The sequence below is a fragment of the Peromyscus maniculatus genome, chromosome 7, assembly GCF_049852395.1.
Source record: "Peromyscus maniculatus bairdii isolate BWxNUB_F1_BW_parent chromosome 7, HU_Pman_BW_mat_3.1, whole genome shotgun sequence".
In the NCBI taxonomy this organism is placed as follows: domain Eukaryota; kingdom Metazoa; phylum Chordata; class Mammalia; order Rodentia; family Cricetidae; genus Peromyscus; species Peromyscus maniculatus.
Window position 1 is genome coordinate 104,691,962 of NC_134858.1, and position 12,419 is coordinate 104,704,380.

Below are 12,419 nucleotides of genomic sequence, written 5' to 3' on the forward strand. Positions count from 1 at the left end.
TTGAGTTTAAATTTTATTTTACAAAAAGAGAAATAAAGAAAACTGATAGGCAGTTATACTGACTTACAATTGTTCTGTTTGCTTTTTTAAAAAAGTGACATGAAACACAAGTAAAAATAAATACGTCATAGAAACAGCCAGTTGCCCAGTCTCTGGGGCAGAAGTGCCTGCCCAGCTGAGAGAGAGGGAAGCCCATGATCACACCAGCAGCTGGATCACCCAGCCACAGATGGTCCTCTAAGCCAGGCACAGGTCCCGGGCCTCAGGGGCGTCCTGAGGAAAGAAGACAGAAAACTAAAGCCAGGTACCAGGGCCTTGGGGCAACCTCATCTCCTCCCCCCTCCCCCAGCTCCTCTGGCAGCAGTGTGGCCTTAGTGGTTATCCATTACAACCCCTTCAACCCACCTGGACCCTCTCTCTGATCCCTCTGAAGAGGGTACAAGGAAAAAAACCTGTTTGGGGCAGGCTGGAGGGATTCTTCTGGTGAGTCCCCAGCCTACCCTGAGTTACACAACCAGATAACAGTCATTTTACACCACAGTGCACATGAGCACACACATGCAAACGCATACACACACTCACTCAAACACAGCCGGGCTGAACTCTCTTCCAGGGGGGGTCCTGGGTCAGGTCACAGTATGAGGTCCCCTCTCATCTGATCATCATCCTAGCAGTGGCGGCAGAGTGCCCAAACCTCCCTCAGCCCTCTACACTGTAGATTATGCAGCCTGCCTGGCCCTCTCTCCCCAGCACACCAGATGACTACAGCAAACAGACTTGTGGCAGGGGAAAGGCGCAGACTTGGGTCCCTGAAAAGCAAAGAGGGTGGACACTGCCTGCTTAGTTCATCATTCTAGGACTCAGGTATCCATAAAAGGCCTAGAGCCAAGCCAGTGGCACAGAACAGACATTGAGGGATTACAGCAATTGAATACACAGGGGCAGAGGAGTCAGTGGGAAGGAACAGAGTCTGATGGTGAGCAATGGGCAGCACAGCATTTTCAGATCGGCCTTGAGGTGCTGGTTTCCTGGGAATTAGACAGCAGAGGAGCCATAGTCATCTTTTGGGGGAAGGGAGACTTCTCAGCAGCTATGGCAGGGAGAGAGCAACCTGGTTGAATGCACGGAAAGCCATGGCTCAGGACTCATCATGTAGAAACCAAAGGGAGGTGGGAAGCAAGAGTCTGGAAACAAGGAATGTAAAGCCTCCAGGAAACCTTTCCCTGTGGGAGGACTCAGCTCCAGAGCAATGAGTGTCAGGCTTAGATACTGCCTGCTACCAGCGGTCCCATCTATATGGCTGGTGCTTTGTTTCAACTAACCAGCGAAACATTCCCCAGCTCTTTGTTCATGCTCCCAGAGTGGGGAACTTCATTTTTAGTTGTAAGTCACAAATATATAATCTACCCATTAATTCCTAGAAAAGTGAGTTCCAAGGGCCAGACAGAATTATCTTTAAGCCAGGAAACACTTAAGTAGCATAACTCAAAGGGCCGAGGACTTCAGAGTTAAGCAAGCCATCAAGAAGGATCTGACCAACATGGTTCACTTCCTCCTTTTCTTGAATAGCTACTCCATCCCTACCCGAGGGAACAGACAGAAGAAAAGGGAATCAAGTATCTCAAGTGTCATCTGGCAACATTTAGTAGTGTTCCCTAGAATAAGAATTTAGAATATACCAGAGTGACTGGACTCCATGAAAGACAAATAGAAATAGTGAGAGAAAATGCATGAGCCTGATCTTTGTCTGCCTTTCCCCAGGGTCTCACTGTGTATGTAGACCAAGCTGATCTTCCTGTCTCAGCTTCTTGAGGTCTAAGATTTCAAGCGTAAGCCAGCATGACCACTTACCACCAAAGGCTTCCAATCTAAGTACAGTAAGATCTGTAAGTCCCTTACTCCCCTCATCACATGCTCATGTTTGGTGTGCACACACATTTCCCCACTAGCCCACAGGAAAAGCCAGATATTTTCGGTTTGTCAGGTGGGAGGTATGGGTGCCAAAGCCCATGGAATTAATATGCTACTCACTCCCACCCCTATACAACAGAAGGTGCACATTATCACAAAAAGCCTTCGTTAACCAGGAGCCTTGCCTAGAGTTACGGCCTCTGCTAAGCTGCAGTGAGTTGAAGCCCTGGAATGACGGAGTATAGAGCAGACACATGCTGTCTCCCAGAATACCCATTTACTTCCTTGCAGCTTAAAAATTGACTGGTTTCAGTTCCCTACTGAAATGATTTCTAGTGATTTCCTTTCTGAACACAGAAACACACGTTTCCCTGGCTGGCAGGGTATACACACAGACACACACAAGTCTGGGAGCTCAGTGTTCCAAGGTCTGAGAGACATCCATGTAACACACAGACAGAAACACAGACACACTTGACACAGACACACACAAGTCTGGGAGCTCAGTGTTCCAAGGTCTGAGAAGCATCCATGTAACCCAAGTTCTGTGTGTGTTCTTCAGATTATAGAGATCTGGACTGGCTGACTCCCACTACACCAGCCTCAACCTAAGAGCCCACGCAAATTAAAAAGCCTTGACTAGCCATTCTTGGGCTACATTTCACAGAGAAAGCACTGGTTGGAACTGCTATTTTTAAATTATTAAAATAATTTGCATAGCTAAATTGTAGATCTAAGGCTTCTATGAGTAGAAGAGTTAAGTGTCTGACAGGGTGCGTATGAAAACAGAGAAAGGTCCACTTTTGGTGTTACTGGACAGTACACACACACCCCATCAGCCATCTCCTTGTCTCTCTGAGGAAACCCATAGTGTCTGTCTGCCTTGAGGCTCCCTTGTTCCCCCCAATAATGGGAAATTGCTAGTCAAGAGTCGCAGGAGGTTAAGATACTTCTTGGACTAGGAGACAGATTTAGCAGTTGCCCAATCAAGTTGGAGCCAAGGGAAGGTGGTAATGTCAGGCACCATCATGTGTGTTATTCACCACAAAGAACTGCCTGGAAATATTCAGGGGGCAGGGGGGCTATAAGACACAGTACATACCAGGAAAACGGCCAGTGTTTATGTTTAAGCACTACATCCCCTGCCCTTACATCTGGAAGAAGGAAAGGGAGATCAGAATGACTCATGTGTTCTTTTATAACAAAAGCCAGACTTAGGATCCTACAGAGAGAGAAAATGCTTCCCCATGATCCTTCAGAGAAGATGGAGGGGACAGAAACCAGGCCCACACCGATCACCTGATATGCTGGGGAGGCCAAGACAATTCCCAACTGGAAATCAATAGTCCATTACCTCAACCCAGCAGCTACCTATCCAGTTTCACTATTCAGCAGAGAACTGGCCTGTAAAATCATCATAGAAGACAACAGTTCCAAATGTGGAGGTTATATACTTCCCAGTAGCAAAGTCCATGATCCCAAGTTTCAGTTTCTGCGGAATGAATCTCACCGCCCCCAACCAGCCAATCTCAGGCTCCTGATTTTCCTGAGAGGCCGCTTCCCACGACACAGTTGTTTAATCCGACACCTGGTTGATTCTAATTCTCTTTCCCTGGTCAATTAATTCACCACCCATCTGGGACCCTTTTTTGCCAGTAGCTAGGGGGTCTGGAATATCTTAGAATATCCTTTACTATCTCCTGTCTTCCTTATAACCTCCCCTACCACCCCTGCCCCCAAATGAAGATAATAAATAATTGCCCATAAGAAATAAATTAACATGGAGCTCTCTAACAGGGAGGGAACGAGGAAAGGCCACCAGCACAGGCAGCCTAAGGGGCTGAGTTGTCCTGGTGAAGCCTGTCTTTTCTAGCCACCACAGAAAACTAACTTCGCTGCAGTGCACTTCCAGCCCATGTAGAAAGAGACATCTGCTCAGAGGCGGCCACTGTGGAAAGAGTCAGAGATTGGAAATGCTCTCCCTCTCATGATCTCCCCGCAAGTTAAACCAAGGTGGCTCTGAAAACTAGGGACTCAGTTAGCCTGGTCTTCTCTTCACCTATCTGAAGGAAACTGACGCCCGTGGCTCTTCTCCTGGACTCATTCTGATGTTCAATTTAGTAGCCATAAACCAGCACACTCTGATTTATACTCCAAAAAAGATAAATTCATTTCCTTTTAGTTTATCTTAGTTTTCCCCTCCCTCCCCTCCCACCTTCACCCATTCTGCTACATACGTGTTCTCTCTCTCTCTCTCTCTCTCTCTCTCTCTCTCTCTCTCTCTCTCTCTCTCTCTCTCACACACACACACACACACACACACACACACACACACACACACACCCTGGTCTGCATCCTTTCAACCTCCTAAAAAGATACCATGTGATATGGAGTCTTCGTCTGCTCCCCATGCCCGCCCTCATCTCCCTCCCTCTTCTCCCATCCCCAGGCCAAACTAAGTCACTCAGTAAGGCAGCTCTTGGGTGCGATGTTCCCAAAGGCAGAACAGGATATGAGCTCTTCTACACTCAGATGGCAAACAAGCAGCCAGCATAAGCAAGGCAGGCAAAGAGGCAGGCTGTGCTACCCCTCCATTCCTGATTTCGGTCCCTGATTTCCCACTATTGCGGCTCTGTTGGGGTTTTTGTTTGTTTGTTTTCCTTTTCTTTTTCTAATAAACAGCAATTGAGCCCTGCCATTATGGCCAACCACTCTTGTCTTCTTTTCCCTCCTGCCCAGTACCCTATTTTCAGAAAGACCAGGTTCACTGCCTTCCAGTTTGGTGGGAACCTGCTAGGGGCCCCAAGTGAGGTGGGAAGGAGCATCCCAGCTATTTCCCAGTGACCTCTATCACATCATCATCTTTATCCTCGTCATCATTGGAGCTGAACCCCACCTCGGCAACCTCATGGGAGTCAAATGGAGGCACCTGGGACCGGAGGAGGCCACCAGCTGGGTAGCCTGCGTGTGGGGACATATAGCCTGGGTAGACAGACATGCCCCGAGAAAGGTTGCTGGGCAAGACAGGGGAGGGGAAAGGCGCAAACATCCTCGGCTCGGACAGGAGTGGCTGTGAGAATGGGAGTGAGTAGCTGGGTAGTATCCCTGGCACAGAGGGGTTGAGCATGAAGGAGGGGTTGCTGGCAGTGACTGAGGTAGCCGTGGAAGAGGAACTGACAGGGCCTGTTGGTACCAGAGGGTCAGTAGTCACTGGAAACACCAGGCGGGCATCTGCCAGCAAATTGGACAGCTGGTAGTAGGAGGGGGTATTGCCCATAAACAGGGAATTCTCCCCAGCCTGGGAGGTGAAGGGGGTGGTGAGGTTATGATTTAAGGAGACGGGTGGCATGGCAAACCCGCCAGAAACTGGATACCCGTGTTCATAGGGCTGCACGGGGGCTGGCAGATGGCCCTTCCTGGACCGCCGACGGACTGACTCCTGGGTGGCAGATGGAGTGGCCAACTTTCGCTTGTGGCCCCTTAGGTCCAGCACTGGGTGCCTGCCACCACTGGGCTGGCCAGTCACCAAGAGGGAACTGTTGAGGCAATGACCCCCAAGGTATGGCTCAGTTCCAAGAGCTGTCCCAGGAACGGTGCTGCTGTCCATGAGTGGGGCGGGGGGGCCAGGCAGGGCGGCACTGACGCTTGGGGAGTTCTGGCGGGATTCCCGGGCAGCGGCCACATCTGCATACTGCTGGAGCTCACTGATGATCTCTGGGCTGTCAGGAGAGACGGGCCTGGCCAGCCCCTCAGGGTCAGGGGCTTTGGGTGATGAGGCACTGTGTCTGCCATTGCTTGTGGATGCAAGAGAAGGCCCCTGGGAACCTGGAAATAAAATATAGGTGACTGAAACCAGAATGAAAAGGGAAAAACAATTCTATTAAAAGAATAAATTTTGTCCTGTAGTCCTCAAATCCTCATTGTTTGATACTTAAATATCATCCAGTCAACTTTCCCCGGTCTCAAAGACAGAAATCTTTTGATTCCAGAAACAAGTTGTGATGGTTAAGACTATCAACTTGACCATGATCAAGAATAACCTGGGAGACAAATCTCTGGGCATGTCTGTGAGGGAGTTTCTAGATTAAGTTAACTGAGGTGAGAACCCATCTTAACTGTGGGCAGCAGCATCATTCCATGGGATAGGGTGTGAGACAGAATAAAAAGGAGACAGTGAGAGGAGCATTCCCACTGACTATTGTTTCCTGAGAGTGCACATAGGTGACCAGCCACCTCACTTCTGCTGCCATTACTTCCTTCTGAAGTGTATTCCCTTCAGCTGTAAGCCAAGATAACCCTTTCCTCCCTCACATTTCTTCTGGCCAGGTATTTTATCATAGCAGCAAGAAGACTAATGCACAAGCCCATATGAAAGGTCATGGGATTTCCCTGCACCTTCCTCTGTCTGAACAATTCTATAAAGTGAATACTATAAAATAATGGATATGAAACGTTGGAAACTTCTTCACCTTTTTGGAGACCAGGTCTCATTATGTATAGCTGGCTAGCCTGGAACTCACTATTCAAAGACAGCCTATCTAAGTTTAAGACAGAACCAAACTAGCTATGAGAAACAATTTGGAAAACTAGGAAATCTGGATAAAAGTTGGATATTATGTAAGATTATGGAATTATTGTTAATTTTTCTTTTAGTATGATTATGATGTAGCTAGTATGTAAATGTCCTTAATCTTAAAAGATGTATATTGAAGTGTTTATGGGTAAAATAGCATGGTATCTTCAGCTTACCAATAATTCACATAACAGAAAGGCAAGGAAAGACAGGAGATTAACAGGAAATTAACAATCTTTGGGTGTAGGTGCAGGAAATACAGACATGCAGTAGTTCCTTCCTCCTAACCCATAAGTGAAGGCTACAGCGGCAAAGCTAAGACAGTCCAGCTCTAAGACAGCCCGGCTCTAAGGCAGCCCAGCTCTAAGGCAGTCCGGCTCTAAGGCAGTCCGGCTCTAAGACAGCCCGGCTCTAAGGCAGTCCGGCTCTCCTATCAGTGGTAGAATGATACATGAAAACCACGTCTAGTGAGGAGAATTTGGCATTGTTCACGAGCCACAGATACACCCTTGACCAAAAATTCTACTTCTAGGAGTGTGTCCCAGAAACAACCCCACAGGCCAGTACTAATAACCTAGATGTAAATCAATAGGAAACTTTCAACAAGGCATGTCTAGAACAAAGGATAAGAAATAAGCTATCCCTGGTGAGCGGTCGGGGGTAATGAAGTATAGTATACTAGCATTTGTTTTGAAAATGCAAAGAAAAACTAAATACTTAAAATGCACACAGTTACATCTGTATGTGCACACAACCCTTTACCATGTATGGGAGATCTTTAAAACAATAAAGCAGAACAGAACCCAGGGAGGACCAAGGAGGATTGGGAGGAGGGAAGGAGAACTTATTTTTCATCACCTGTCCCTTTTTCATGTTCTAATCACAAAACTTATATATGTTATTTATTCAGAAAGTACATTAATTATAAGTAAACCAAATAAATGTTGAGTAGGTCAATAGAAAGTAAAAGACTACCATACCTGAGGCAGCCATCCGACCATCTTCAGGGGCCTTTGGTTTGCCAGTCGCCCGGACAGCAAAGATCCGTCCATCACTGGTGCGGATGTATGTCCCTAAGAGATATTAGACTGTCAAGAGCCTGCAGGAAATGTAGCCAGCCCTGAGACATTCCAGGCCCCAAGGGCTGGAAAGTGCCTATAAAAACCCACCCCACACAACACCTGTAGTAAGGTCAGGAAAACTGAAGTCTAGATTCATAACGACTCATCTAGTCTGCAAATACTGATTGCTAACCTACCACAAACCAGGCAGTTTTAAAACTTGTAAACTTAAGACAGAAAGGGGCTGTCTCCTAGAGCTTAATCTCTGGAGAATACTCCAGAAAGTACCAAAACAATGGAAGTCAACAGGACCTATGACAAGCTCTGTGTTCTCGGGCACTCTGGCCCAGATCCTCTTTCTGGTCTGGAAAATGGACCCTTATGCTTCAGTATCCTCTATTGCTTGGTTGGGTTAATTCAAGACCTGTAGTCTATTCCTACAAGGCACTAACCTGCCTTGCTTTTCTCCAGTTCCAGGAGATCTGATACTCTCTTCTGGTCTCGCTGGCACCAGGCACACATGTGACATACAGACATAAACGCAGGCAAAGCACCCACACAAATAAAATAAAATTTTTTAAAAAATTAAAACGGGGCTGGAGAGATGGCTCAGAGGTTAAGAGCACTGACTGCTCTTCCAGAGGTCCTGAGTTCAGTTCCCAGCAACCACATGGTGGCTCACAACCATCTGTAATGAGATCTGGCGCCCTCTTCTGGCCTGCAGTCATACATGCTGTATACATAATAAATAAATAAATCTTAAAATAAATAAATAAATAAAAATAAAAAATTAAAACAATCTTATAATTACATTTATTTATTGTGTGTATGCAGGTGTGTGCCAGGGTGCAAATGTAAAGGTCAGAGAACAATTTGTGGAAGTCAAGAGGGACCCAGGAATGACACTCAGGTCACCAGGCTTGGTGGTGAGTGTTTTTACCTGCTCCGTCATCTCACAGGCCTTACTTCTCTTTTTTAACCTGTATTATCATATCACTTCAAATAAAGTTATTTTGGAAAAGAAAATGTGAATTTCATATAGTTTCCATGTCATAAACTATTATTCTTGATTTTTTCCTTGATTTTCTTCAGTTTTCCACTAATTAAAAATGTAAATTACAGCCAGACAGTGATGGTGTGTGCCTTTAATCACAGCACTCAGGAGGCAGAGGCACGCAGATCTCTGTGAGTCCAGCCTGGTCTACAGAGCAAATTCTAAGAGAGCCAATGCTACAAAGAGAAACCCTGTTTTGAAAAGCCAAAGGGGGGCAGGGGGCGGGGAGAAAAGGAAAAAGTAAAATATACAATAGACTTCTGGTATAGTACTAGAAGCAGGCTAGACATGACACACAGTTCAGTCTGCTGATCCTTGCTCTAAGGAGAGCACAGTTAAAAGGCTCGGTTCCATACTAAGAAGAGACCCCCACCTCCCCCTCTTTGGCTTTTCAAGACAGGGTTTCTCTTTGTAGTGTTGGCTGTCTTAGAACTCACTCTGTAGACCAGGCTGGACTCACAGAGATCCACGTGCCTGTGCCTCCTGAGTGCTGTGATTAAAGGCACACACCATCCCTGCCAGGCTGGGGAGAGCTTTCTGTGTCTGTACTCTGTGGTCCTTTCCCCCTTGATCCAATGGAGACTAGAGCAAAATCCTCCCAAACATAAAGCCTCAAGCAGCCTCATACAGGGATGGCACTCAGTGACAGACTACGGGAGCTGGGTGTGTGTGGGGATGCATGCAACACATGCACGAGAGAAGGACAACTATGGAAACAAGCTCAGTTGTTTGTGTCCTTACACTAGGAAGCCCATGTTTTTCATTTCAGTGACATCATCTTCTTAAGAATGCCAGAAACATGTTGGGCTATTTATTTATTTATTGGTTTTTAATTGTTGGTTTATTTTGTTGACATAGGATCTCAATAAGCTCTGGCTGTCCTTGAATTTACTACATAGACCAGGCTGGCCTCAAACTCACAGAGATCTGCCTTTCTCTGCCAGCCAAGTACTGGGACTAAAGGCGTGCACCACTACGCCTAGCAAAATATTGGGCTATGTAAAATTACCACACTAAAAATTCTGTTGTGCAATACATCTGCACTAATTTATGTTCAGTATATATTTCCCAGCTTGGGACCATCACCCTGGCTCAAAGACATTGTAAATAACAGCACATACCCCAATTCCCTTCTTTAACGCCACTGACCGATGTCCTCGTTTAATGTCAGTACATAGAAATGCCACGTTCTCACTATTCTCCCAAGTGTGAAGCTCTTAGGGGATGGTTCCTATGAACTCTCTAGATTAAACCCTAAGTATTTATTCTGATTCTCAGCTTAGCACTCTCAAACAAAGGCCCTTGGCTAGGCTCTTACCTTTCGTCCCCCGTATGATATGGATGCTCTCACCAGCATTGATTCTTGCCTGAACATCTGTGGAGCTGTTGAGTCCAGGAATAACAATATCTAGTGAAAAACAGACCTTGCATTTAGATGACATGGGGCTTAACTGGAGAAAAGAAGGAAACAAAGTCTCACATCCATCCCAGGTCCTAACTAGTGTCCCACAGTCTTTCTATAGAGCTAATCAGAGAAGGTTAAACAAGAAGAGCCTTCACAATCGTCTCATCAGAGACTGCTATGAAAACCAAAGCGGCTTAGACAGCCGGCCATGCTTCTGATCAACTTTCTTTGCTTTAATTAAAAATTCATAGGGTTCTTAGTTTAGGAAAAAATTTCATTTGAACAGTTGTTTCTATTTTTCTCCACTCTGAACTATTTGAATTTGTTCCACATCATTTTAGGTTCCAAAAGTGCTCTGATCTTTCTTGCTGGCATTATCCCACAACTGGAAAAGAGTATTTCAAGATTGCATTGAGAAATAAGATTAACAGAGATTTTGTTCAGTTTATTTCACAATTGTTAATAAATGTCATATATTGCTTTCATCAAAATGTGTATAGCACGGATACTTCTAGTAAGTGAAGAGTAAATAGTAAGTGAAGAGGAAAATCATTCCCCCCAGTCACTCTGAATCTCAGAACTAATATCGGAGTTGGCTGAAACACCCACCTCCCTCCATTGCTCCCTGGCCCAGCATGCCCAATCTACAGCAGCCTGACACAGAAAAGGAGCATCCTAAGGGTTCAGGTCTCCTAACTCGGTAGGCTGCCCCTTTTATACCCTGCTGACCCTGCGTTGAGGCAGGCTCAGCACATTCATATCTCTGAAAACCTTTGAAACCCAAACTGATATTCCAGTAACGTTTCCAGAGTCCCTGTGGTATTCATAGAATTCCACTTACCACCATTTTAAAACAATAAAGCAATAACCACAAAAACCCAAGCCATATATTATATTACGATATTTCACCAGAATGCAAATTCTTCAAGATCAGGGAACCTTCATATTTACCTACAGTGCCTAATATGGTCAGGTCTATACAAAGGGTGTTTAACAGACACTTACTGGATGAACATCAAATTACAAAAGAACACTGGGCCAGTGAGATAGATAGTTCAGCGAAAAAAGTGCTCTGTTGTCAAACCTGACCACCTGTGTTTGATCCCAGGGCCCACATGAGCACTGTGGCATACACATGAACACAAAATAAATGGTTATGAGCACCTGCTGCTATTGCAGAGGACCCAGATTTGGTTCCTAGCACCCACACAGCAGCTCACACTGTCATCTCAGTTCCAGGGGATCCAGCATACTCTTCTGACCTCTGCAGGCACTAGGTACACATGGGGTGCATTCACATACATGCAGGCAAAATACCCATACACATAAATAAATAAATAAATAAATAAATAAATAAATAAATAAATAAATAAATAAATAAATAAATAAATGAGGAAGGGCTAATTTAAAGAGATAGATAGATAAGATAAGATAGGTAGGTAGGTAGACAGACAGACAGACAGCTACATACATACATACATACATACATACATACATACATACATACATACATAGTCAGAATAAATATCCCCAGGCCAGGTGGTGGGGGCACACGCCTTTAATCCCAGCACTCAGTAGGCAGAGCCAGGCGGATCTCTGTGAGTTCAAGGCCAGCCTGGTCTACAGAGCGAGATCCAGGACAGGCTCCAAAACTACACAGAGAAACCCTGTCTCGAAAAACCAAAAAAAAAAAAAAAAAAAATCAGAAAAGAAAGCAGGAATTCCCAACCTGTTGTGGTGACCACTTTCTGCACAAGGACTCCTGCCCGCTGCAAGTAGTTGATGGGGAAGTTCATGGATGGATTTGTGCTGGAGGCAGCGCTTACACTGCCACTGAGGGGGACATGCCGGGGCATCATGGGGATGGGGGTGGACTGTACAGGACGAACACTGGCCACAGGCTTTTCATCACCCTTCAGTGTTGGCTGCCTGCAGGAAAAACAAACAAGCACATTTACAGAGCTGGACAGAACAGCCACTGAGCTACTGTATGCCCTTCACCCTTAGCTGCTGCTGAGAGAAGCATTGGAAGAACACGCAGAGTCTAGTCAATTCTAAAGAAGCCTAGAGGCACGACTGAGATACCACAGCAGAGAAAGAAGGTCAGTTCCAGAGATAAGCAGTCAGATGTTAGTGGAGTAATGCCTTTCAGAGATAGAAGGTACCATCTGCTTCTCTAGAAATCTACATCAGGAACTAGATCGAAAGGGAAGATTAGATGCTACAAAAATATAAAAAGGAAGAGCAAGCTCTTGATACCATTGAAGTTGAAATCCAAAGGGCAGAATTGATCCTGACTCACCTATGTGATGCCACATGCTCAGATGATCATCAATCCCAACTTCTGGCAGCATTTCACACTCTCTGATTCTCTCACACATAAACCGAACCTCAGTAAGTTACACAGATGCCCCT

General features: G+C 45.6%; 1 protein-coding gene across 8 annotated transcripts in view; it reads right to left on the reverse strand.

Moving 5' to 3' along the window:
• Rad54l2 (RAD54 like 2) overlaps window positions 1-12,419 on the reverse strand; it is a 96,456-nt gene continuing 84,037 nt past the window's right edge. For 5 of the 8 annotated variants that reach the window (XM_076575454.1, XM_006978379.4, XM_076575455.1 and 2 more), the window contains 4 exons: window positions 11,734-11,933; window positions 9,918-10,007; window positions 7,465-7,557; window positions 4,153-5,736 (listed from right to left, as the gene is read on the reverse strand). In XM_076575454.1, the coding sequence (XP_076431569.1) occupies window positions 4,742-5,736; window positions 7,465-7,557; window positions 9,918-10,007; window positions 11,734-11,933 (1,378 nt within the window). In that variant the 3' untranslated portion in view covers window positions 4,153-4,741. Of the gene's footprint in view, window positions 274-4,152; window positions 5,737-7,464; window positions 7,558-9,917; window positions 10,008-11,733; window positions 11,934-12,419 lie in introns of those variants that run through there. The other 3 variants (XM_042281588.2, XM_076575456.1, XM_076575457.1) reach the window with 1 other exon arrangement.